Source organism: Oryzias melastigma, linkage group LG7, assembly GCF_002922805.2.
Source record: "Oryzias melastigma strain HK-1 linkage group LG7, ASM292280v2, whole genome shotgun sequence".
In the NCBI taxonomy this organism is placed as follows: Eukaryota; Metazoa; Chordata; class Actinopteri; order Beloniformes; family Adrianichthyidae; genus Oryzias; species Oryzias melastigma.
Genome location: NC_050518.1, coordinates 21,161,197 through 21,171,271, shown reverse-complemented (window position 1 = coordinate 21,171,271; position 10,075 = coordinate 21,161,197). Strand labels below are relative to the sequence as shown.

Genomic DNA, 10,075 nt, shown 5'->3' with positions numbered 1-10,075 from the left:
ATGGTTGTTCTTAACTTTTGACATTCTTAGCTATTGAAAACAAGAATATAACTAAGATAATTTTTTTGACAAGCTGTGACTAAGAAATAACCAAATCAAAAATTCACAGAGAAAGAAAAGATTAAATTTCTAATGAACTCCTGCCTGCTGGCTGTAAATTCAAACATCCAGAACAGGAAGTTCCCCCATATTGGTTGTAAAAACTTTATTTAAACTGGTGACCGGATCAGTTACGGTTTTGCTTGTTTTAAGCTTTAATTTAAAATTCTGAAAACTTTTGGGTTAAAGTTACGGTTAAGGTTGGGTTCAGAGTTACAATAAGTTCCTCTTAAAACCATGTTCTAGGAAATTACACTATTTTTTGGCCAAAACTGTCATAATCATATATAAAAGAGCACTAAGAAAGCTTTTAAACTAGATGATGATAGAATCAGACAAAGCAAACAGATAACAGAAACCCTCCTCAGAATCCTCCCGGCTGTCATGAGTGCACTGTGGCTTCTCCCTCCTCTCACCTCAGGGTTCACAGTGAAGCCATTCCCCAGGAACACACAGTAATCCTGTCTGTTCTGCACAAACCGCGGCGAGCTGAGGCTGCTCCTGACTCTCCCTCATCCTGCAGAAATGTGGCCAGCACTGACCAGACTGGTGGATGCAGGCGCCAGCGTCCCCCCCACTCCATGCAGGGAGCTGCTGTGTGTCATTTCCATGCAGGGAAAATGGTGACATGAAGGAGAAGAAGGGGGGACTGTGATGTGTGTGGTTGTTTACTAGCTTTTCCTGTGTCCCAGTCAGAAGTGGGTTCTGGCCCACACACGGAGCTGCTTGTAACTCAGTTCTGGAGTTCTGTTCAGATCCGTCTGGTGAGAATCCTCACTTTGGGTCCTTGCGCTGGTGAAGTGACGCATGTTTCTGTCGCAGCTGAAGGTGACGGAGTACCACGTGAGGAGCTCCGTGGTGTCCCGCTATGCCGTCACCACCGTCCAGAGCTCGGTGTGGAACCAGCTCCCCATCGTCAAGGAGGCGGCCTTTGAGGTGGACCTGCCCTCCTCCGCTTTCATCTCCAACTTCACCATGTAAGTCCGGCTGGCGGCCCGTCCGGGAGCTGAAGGAACCCAGTCAAACTGGAAATATTTCCCCTCATTTTGGGGGTTTGATTCCCTTCAGAGGGATTATGTAAGGAGCAAGAATTCCGGTCCGGAGGTGATGGATAATTTGATCACTTAGAAGGCTTTCTATTTCAGAAAAACAGCTAAATATAAATAAAACAAATAGCTGGGCCTTGCTGGAGCTGGATTCGGGAGCGGAAGTGGCTGCGAGAGGAGGAGGGAGGGGCTTACAGCCGATGAATGGCAGCTTTGTAAATGTCTGCCAGAAAGTTAATAGAGAAAATGACAGGAGTTTGCGCAGTGCCCCGTTTCTCCCCCCACATAGTTTACCGAGGCGCCCTGCCAGGTCAGGCCCACGGCAGACACACATCCACTGTATGGGGAAGGAGGGTATGTGTGAGTTTGGAGGCTGAGCTGCTGGTTAAAGGTGACGGTTCCTCCCGTTTGTCGTCTTTTCACGTACCTGGAGGGAAGTGGTGTGCATATTGTGTTAGCTCGTTTCAAACTGAGGGGCCTGTGTTCTGTGTGCGGGTCACTCGTGTCCAGTCTACCACTTTCCACCCTCAGCTCCCATCAACTCTATCCGTATCCTCAAATTTGGACTCCCATACTGCAACTTCAACTATTTCTCTTTCGTTTATTTTGTGCTTCTGAAGGAACTTTTATTTTGGAAAACGACCTGGCTCTGTTCACTGACTGTATATGAGAACTGGAGTGTGTCACCACCCATAGAAAATGATTTACTTCTGGCTCCGACCAAATGAAGTCATTTTTATCTCAATCGCCGCCATGTTGGAACCAGAAATTGTTAGTAAGCAGTGATTGGTCTGTGTTGATCTGAGTCAACGTTTCTATGGCAACCACTCTCTCCAATCAGGAGTGAGCTTGTTGGAAGTCCACGCCCCTTCCTTCTTAAAAACATCCACTACTTTTATGAACGCTAACACAAAAAAATACTAGGGCTGGGAAAGTTAACACATTAATGCACGCAATTAATCAAAAAGAATTAATGAGTTAATATTTATTAACGCCCTCAGACGTCCTGCCGTGCACCTGAGAGGTCAGTGTAATAAAATCTGTCTAAAATAAACTTAAACTTTATATATTCTGTGATTGAGATTTTATAAAAAAAAATAAAATAAAAAAAAAGAGATTTGTAGTTTATTTGTAGTTCCTGGACAAAAGCGATCTTTTATTTTAATAAATGAAACAGAAAATGAAAGATTCGCTGTGGTGGGCGGAGCTGAACAGAGCTGTCTGCTATTAGAAATCCAACAACAAGGAAACCAATCATTATTTTATTGTGAGATGAGGACAAACATGAATATTCTACAACAGTGAGGATTGGTGTTGTCTAAAAATTACAGAAACTCCCGCAAGCAGCTCAGAGCGGACAGACACTTCAGACGGAATTTTCTGTTTTTGCAAGATTTTTATGTCTAGACTCTAAAGTGTGAATACAACATGGAAAAATGACCATATAAAGGTGGTGTCACATAGGTGACGTTGTGCTGATTAAAATGATACTAAATAAACAGCAGGTAGTTTTTCAAATTGAAAATACAGAAGTCAGTTCATAAGTAGACAAAAACTGAGTTTTAGATTCCAAAGGGTTCAAAATAAGTGTTCTAAATGTACAATTTTTGATTTCATATTCTGATTATTTGCAAAGGATAATAGGTTGGCAGAAACTGTAAGTAAAAAATATTAATTATAGCTATTACTTTTTTTTTTTTTTTTTCGATTCCCGGCCCTAAAAAAACACAAATGTCTTGAAAAATGTATTTGGAGAAACTGAAGAAGAATCTTCTGCTTTAAAGAAATAAAGAAATAAAAGAAGTAAATAGAAATAAAAAATAAAAAGAAATAAAAATCTGTTATTTACAGACCAAACCAGGACTGTTTTCTCAAAATATGAATTTATTGTGACAGTTGTTCCACTTTGTATAATATGCAGCAAGCGGCTTTCTAATGCTGATAATAAAGTTGTGTTCATGGTGGATTACTACAGTGTAGAGGGCATTTTTAAATCTAAATATCTCCTAACCACTAACTCCTTACTACTGAATGAACTGTTTCAACCGAGGACACTTGGAGGGTTTCAATAAAATAAGAAAGAATGGAACTCTGGGAATCGTAGTTTTTGGTGGATTTAGAAAAACTTTGCCAGATTTCTTTCCCAGGTTTTGTTTTCTGGTGGAACTCCTGATGTTTATGACTTTGTGACCTCACAGTATATCATCTCACATGACATTAGAGCATGGAGCTTTCTGCCCACAGCTCACAGTAATGCCTCTCAATTAATGATGTTTTTAGAGGGAAATTACTCTTTTTTTTCCACATCTTCCTCTCATGGCAGGAACTCGGTCTGTAAACAAGCGTGATGCGTGTTTGTGCAGCAGCCTTATGGAAATACAAGAGGTGAAACGCAGTGGATTTGGCTGCGCGCAGGTCACTGACTGTAACACAATCTGGTTACTGTAAATGACACAGAGCGCTTTTTCTTCTTCAACTCTCCTCCGTCTCATCAGCTCCTCTGACGGTAAGGTGTACGTGGCCCAGGTGAAGGAAAGAGCTGCCGCCAGGAAAATTTACGACGCTGCGAAGAAGCAAGGAAAAACGGCTGGTCTGGTCGCAACCAAGTCAGTTATTTATCTCCCCTCGTTTTATTGAACATGTTTTCTATCCTCTAAGTTTACTGTTTTATTTTGTTTCTGCAGAGAACGGGAAATTGAAAAGTTTCGCGTGGCCGTGTCAGTGCCCTCGGGAACCCGGATGTCCTTCCTTCTCACGTACGAGGAGTTGTTAAGTCGTCGACTTGGGCGTTACGAGCTCAGTTTGGGTCTGAGGCCGGGGCAGCCTGTGCAGAACCTCACTGTGGACGTCAGAATATCAGAGAGAACTGGGATTAGTTTCATCAAGGTTCTCCCTCTGAAGACGAGCAGACTGATCTCCAACAACAATCCAGGTAAGATGTGATGGAAGACCAGCGATGGACACCTCCAGGCCTTGAGGGCCACATTCCTGCATGTTTTCCAGCATCTCCTGCTCTGGCATCTTCTGAACCAGTCATGAGTATCTGGAAATGATGCAGATCTGATCCTCTGATGGATTAATTCCTGATCTTATCCATCCTGGTCACTCCCAAGAGAACCTCAACATCTCCATCTCTACCTGTCTTTAAACCAGGGGTGAGCAAACCACATGCAGCCCATTAAGCTGCCAAACTAGACTAAATTTGATTGATAATCCTAATTATTTTCCTTGCATTACAGGCGGTCTCCCTATAGATGTTGCAATATAGAATCATTGACCTCTGACTACAAAGTGACTCTGCATTCATGTGTTTTTAAAATTTGTTGTTTTTCTGAAGTTCCTGTGTAACTTCTGAGTGGGACAGGCATTTTTCCCACCATTCCAACAGCACACAAACGCAGCATTGCTTTGAGTTTCTGTTTTTCATCAATCATCCCATTGATGCAATTGGCACTGAAATAAGAAAAAAAGTCACAGATTTGAAATAAAAACTCAAAATAAATACATTTTTAAAATATATTCATTTTAAATTAAAATTAGCATGTCTTCATCCAAATTAAATGTTATTTATTTATCTTATGAGGCGGATTACCAAAACACGCCACACATCTGTTCCTGTTTCAGCCCTTTTGTCAAATTTTAGAACCCTTTGTTGCCAACGAGTCAAAAAGTTTACCCAACCCTGCTCTAAACTAACGGCATGACTCTTTTCAGTCACATATCAAACCTAAACCTTCCTCTACCTCTTCCAACCAGCTTGTAGATGCCTTTCTACCTCTCTCCCACTCTTGTTGATTGTTGACTCTAAGTCCTCCACCTTCTCCCTGTTTCACTATGGATCACAGTGTCATCTGCAAACATCATGATCCACAGATTCCTGTCTAACCTCATCTGTCAGTCTATCCATCACCATGGAAACACTTCATTTTTTACTGATCTCTGCCACTTCCTGCTTCACAACAGCAACCTCCTCCCTTGTGATCGATAACATTTTTCTCCTTCCATCTTTGTCAACACATTTCCATCTCTATTTTATTCCTTTGGACGTCTCTTTGTCTAAAAAGTAATTTATTATAATTTAATTATTATAAAACATCAAGTTTGTTTCTTCTTCTTCTTTGTGTTTAACATTTGTCTCACAGGCTGCAGTTTTCAACACAGTTATGCCCCTTGAGTTTCACAGATTTAAATTTTTCCAAAGATTGAACCTCTTTTCTTCATCCCGTGAACTTCTTTCCTGCAGGAGACACAGACGCCCCTGTTTCCTCTCATGTGGAGAAGAGCGCCACCTGTGCTCGGGTTCAGTTTAGCCCGACTCTGAAGCAGCAAAGCAACGTTTCCTCTAAAGGCCTCAATGCAGACTTCATCATACAGTACGATGTGGAGCTCACAGACCTCATAGGAGACGTCCAGGTCAGTAAGATTCCATAAGTTCTGTCTTTATTTGAAGTAAAAATGATCAGAACCTCACAGAACATTTCCCAAAAGATCATTTTTTAACTAAACTAAATAAATAAAAATCCTCTCAAGAATTGTGTTCTTGGTGTTTTAACTTGTTCTTGTTCCACTTTTCTCTTAACAGAGGGCATATATTAAAGAAAATTAACCTTAAAATGGAGTATTTCTTTATTCAAATCATTGAAAAAGATTGTATTTGTGACTTCGAAAATATGCTGGGCAGGCCACAAGCTCCCTGCTCTGCTCCATTTTGATGCATCCACTTATAGATGACGGGACGATGGGAAGGGGGGCGGGGTTGCCATCTCCTAGATCAGGGGTCTGCAGCTTTTAACATTTAAAGAGATCATAATCCATTCAGAGCCACAATGTTATACTTCACCATGTCATAAGACACGTATTTGTATACATTGTTACTATACTGAATTAAGAATAAGTACTTCAGTATAGTAACTGATTGTACTTTGGCTACAACTATGACAATAAACAATTGTTTGTTTGTTTTTTACATGACTATAGCATATTCCTTAAGGGACACTTTTTTTAAATCGTTTGTAACTTTTTACAAATGTTCACATGACTTCCTTTCAAAATAAAAGACACACTGTAGGATAGGATCATGTCAAAGAGGAAAATATAGTAGTAGGTATTGTGATGTCTTGAGTGATTAAAAAAAAAACTATACACAGTTTAATTTATTATTATTTGTGGATTTCAGCCAAAAAAACAGTAAATCAAACTAAAATTAAATTAGAGCTACAGTAATTTAACTTAAATATATTTTTAGGACCATATGGCACATTTAAAATCTTTGAATTTTGTCCAATAATAGACAGTCCGCCTTAAATTCCGGTGTCCCTTAAGTATGAATTCTGGATTTACACAAAAATCTGTTACATTTTTCAACTTTGCTAAACACTGAACCCAAATTGCTTTATAGATTGTCGGAGCATTAAAGGAATTCTAGTCAGGAACCTAAACTGTTTGTATTTGAGTTAAATAACGTTTGACTTATCTGACTGTTTATAGTATATAGTGCAAAAAAATACTTTCTATTTAAAATTAAAAGCATGTTATGATTCTTTAACTAGAGAGCCACTAAAGAGGTGTCAATGAGCCCCAAGAGGCTCCAGAGCTGCAGGTTGCAGACGTCCGTCGTAGATAATGACATGTTGTGTTTTTTGGTTTTGACTGATAACAGGATAATCATAATAAAGCTCAAAGTGTTTATGATTTATCCAGCCTGCATAGGGAAGTAAACATAATGTCTCAAGCAGCAGTAAGGTTTATAAATGACTTACTGAGAACAAAAACTCTAGATTTTTAAGTTTTTAATTTAGGTTTTGTGAATCAACTTTGTTGTTTCTGTAAAAGGTTTGATATCTCTTTCTGAAACTTTTTTTTTTCATTTGAATTTTTTTAAAACAGTTGGAGGTTGTTGACTTTAACTATCCATTTACCCGCTCTGTTAGGTGTATGACGGATACTTCGTCCATTACTTTGCACCCAGAGGACTTCCTGTGGTTCCCAAGGATGTGATATTCGTCATTGACATCAGTGGATCCATGATAGGCAACAAGATGAAGCAGGTAAAGTGCACCAAACTCTTGAATCTGAGCTGCTTGAAAATAAACTGAGAGGTTAAAGATTGAAAACTCAATTTTTCATTTTTCTGAAACTCAATTTACGTTCCAATTCTCACCTATGGTCATGAGTTCTGGGTCATGACAGAACGAACAAACCCCTCCACAAGCAGCTGAGATGAGCTTCCTCTGGCGGGGCGTTCCCTTAGAGATCAGGTGTAGAGCTGCTCCCCACTGGACACTTCCCTGGGGAGTTTCTGTGTTCCAGGCATGTCCATCATGGATGGATGGAAGTTAAATAGAGAAATGGGTAGACTGATGGATGGACGGACGGATGGATGGATGGATGGATGGATGGATGGATAGGCAAAGGGATGGATGGATTTACGGACGGACAAATGGATTGATTGATGGATAGGCAAGTAGACAGATGGATGGATTTATGGACGGACAGACGGATGATGGATGGATGGATGTTAAATAGAGAGATGGATGGACGGACGGATGGATTTACGGACTGACAGACAGATGGATGGATGGATGGATGAAGGCAAAGGGATTGATGGATGGATGGATGGATGAAGGCAAAGGGATGGATGGATGGATTTATGGACGGACAGACAGATGATGGATGGATGGATGTTGAATAGAGAGATGGACAAACAGATGGATGGGCATACTTTACTTTTTCATAATCACTTAGTATTTTTCCTGGTTTCTGTCAGTAGACCAAACAAGCCATGACTACCATCCTTGGAGACCTTCGAGAAGGAGACCACTTCAACATCATCACCTTCTCCGACAAGGTTCAGACGTGGAAGAAAGGTCGAACGGTGCGAGCCACCCGGACGAACGTCCGAGAAGCCCAAGAGTTTGTCAGACGGATCATGGCAGAAGGATGTGAGTTCATGTTGGATTCTTGTGGTCAGTTCATTTGTCCACAATTGCTGATCGTCTCTATTTCTGTATCAGGGACCAACATCAACGCCGCTCTGCTTTCTGCCGCCCAGCTCATCAATCCGTCTTCCTCCTCTGGATCCTCCGGTCGCCTCGTGTCTTCTCGTGTCCCGCTGGTTATTTTTCTGACTGATGGAGAAGCCACCATCGGAGTGACGTCAGGCGACATCATCCTGAACAACGCCAAGAAAGCGCTGGGCTCCACCTCCCTGTTCGGTCTCGCCTTTGGCGACGATGCCGACTTACTTCTTCTGAAACGTCTGGCTCTGGAGAACGGCGGCGTGGCCCGGATGGTGTACGAGGACGCCGACGCCGCCCTGCAGCTGAAGGGATTTTATGATGAAGTGGCCAGTCCGCTGCTGTCAGACATCCAGCTGTCCTACTTGGACGACCAGGCGTTTGACGTGACCCGATCGCTGTTTCCAAACTACTTCCAGGGCTCGGAGTTGGTGGTGGCCGGAAGAGTCAAACCGGGAGTCCACGACCTAAAGGTGTCGATGTCAGCAACAGATTTAAAGGAGGAGGTGAAGCTGGAGAACGATGTGGATGTTTCCCAGGAAAAGGGAAATGAGAGTCGAGGCTCAGTGGACTGTTTGGAAGATTGGGAACGGATCTCTAGCATCGTCCATCGTCTCTGGGCTTATTTTACCATCAAGGAGCTTTCTGTGGCCAAACTGAATACTACTGATCCTGCAGCGCAAAAGTTGCTGACAGAAAAAGCCACTAACCTCTCTCTTAAATACAACTTTGTGACACCGTTCACCTCTCTAGTTGTTGTTAAACCAGACGCAGAAGAACCAACCACAACTCCCCCTATGACAAAACCCACAACTACAGTCACAACTACAACCACCAACAAACCAGCAGCTTTTATAAAAAAACTCAGCTTACAATCGAAAAATTCACAGTCAACTCAAAAAGTAAAAAACACTTTACCTCCAATTTCCAAAGTTTCACCACCCAAGAAAACTGCATCATCAAATCCCATCAAAGCTGCGATGGCAGCCATCTCTGGAAAAATTCCCTCCACCTCCCAAAACAAATCTAAAAACGCCTCTTCTCCTCTAACAGTAAAGATGCCCAAAAGTCTCCCTCCACAGCTTCCTGCACCTGCAAAACTGTCCACATCTCCACCGGGCAGCACCAAAACCATCCCCCGGCATCAGGTGACTTCCACCACTTCAGCACCAACCACTCCACTCAGAACCTCAACGCCACATTCCAGTCCTCTAAGGACCGCCCACCCCTCTGTCAACAAACCAGAGACGTCTGCGGTGGGAGAGAACGCCACCAAAACAGCACCAGACCATCATGGTCACCCTGAAACCAGTACCGCTGCAACCAAACTGGTTCCCGCGCTCAGTTTACCTGACGTGGAAGACGACTCAGAAACAGACGCGCAGCTGAGCGTTTCCACTCTGGTGCCGGTGGCTTTTCTTCGCATGCCGGGAGTAACAAAAGAGCCGCAACCCCAAGTAGCTGAGCTCGTGGGTAGGTTTGAGTGCTTCCTTTACAAAGCCTTTCTGATAACCTAATAATGATAATCCCTTCTAATCTCAACCAATAACTCTTTGTTTCTTTCTTAGATGACGTAACCTTAATGCACTTCCAAGAAAATGGTAAAAATTTATTTCATACTTATTTGTTTTCAATTCAATTGTATTTATATAGCCCAATATAGCAATATAGCAGACGGGGTTCATCCACGTGGTCTGGTTTCAGTGTTTTCCTTTTAAGAAAATAAGGTGTTTCGAAAAAGGCTTTATGGGGCCTATCCAGAACATCTTTTTATCTTAAAGGGACCATACCATGCTTGAAGACAATTTTCTTTATTGAATTTTACTTATTTTTTTAACTCTTTTCATACCCAGAAGTAAAACAACTTGAGGGTGCCGCCCATTTCATGACAATTTCCTTGAGCCTTTTTTTTTT

General features: G+C 41.8%; 1 protein-coding gene across 3 annotated transcripts in view; it reads left to right on the top strand.

The window, feature by feature from the left end:
• Positions 1–10,075, top strand: part of itih6 (inter-alpha-trypsin inhibitor heavy chain family member 6) — an 18,468-nt gene that overhangs the window by 3,095 nt on the left and 5,298 nt on the right. For all 3 annotated transcript variants that reach the window (XM_024292653.2, XM_036212874.1, XM_024292655.2), the window contains 8 exons: positions 922–1,076; positions 3,641–3,751; positions 3,830–4,077; positions 5,389–5,558; positions 7,076–7,192; positions 7,915–8,086; positions 8,159–9,634; positions 9,730–9,762. In XM_024292653.2, the coding sequence (XP_024148421.1) occupies positions 922–1,076; positions 3,641–3,751; positions 3,830–4,077; positions 5,389–5,558; positions 7,076–7,192; positions 7,915–8,086; positions 8,159–9,634; positions 9,730–9,762 (2,482 nt within the window). The remainder of the gene's footprint in view (positions 1–921; positions 1,077–3,640; positions 3,752–3,829; positions 4,078–5,388; positions 5,559–7,075; positions 7,193–7,914; positions 8,087–8,158; positions 9,635–9,729; positions 9,763–10,075) is intronic.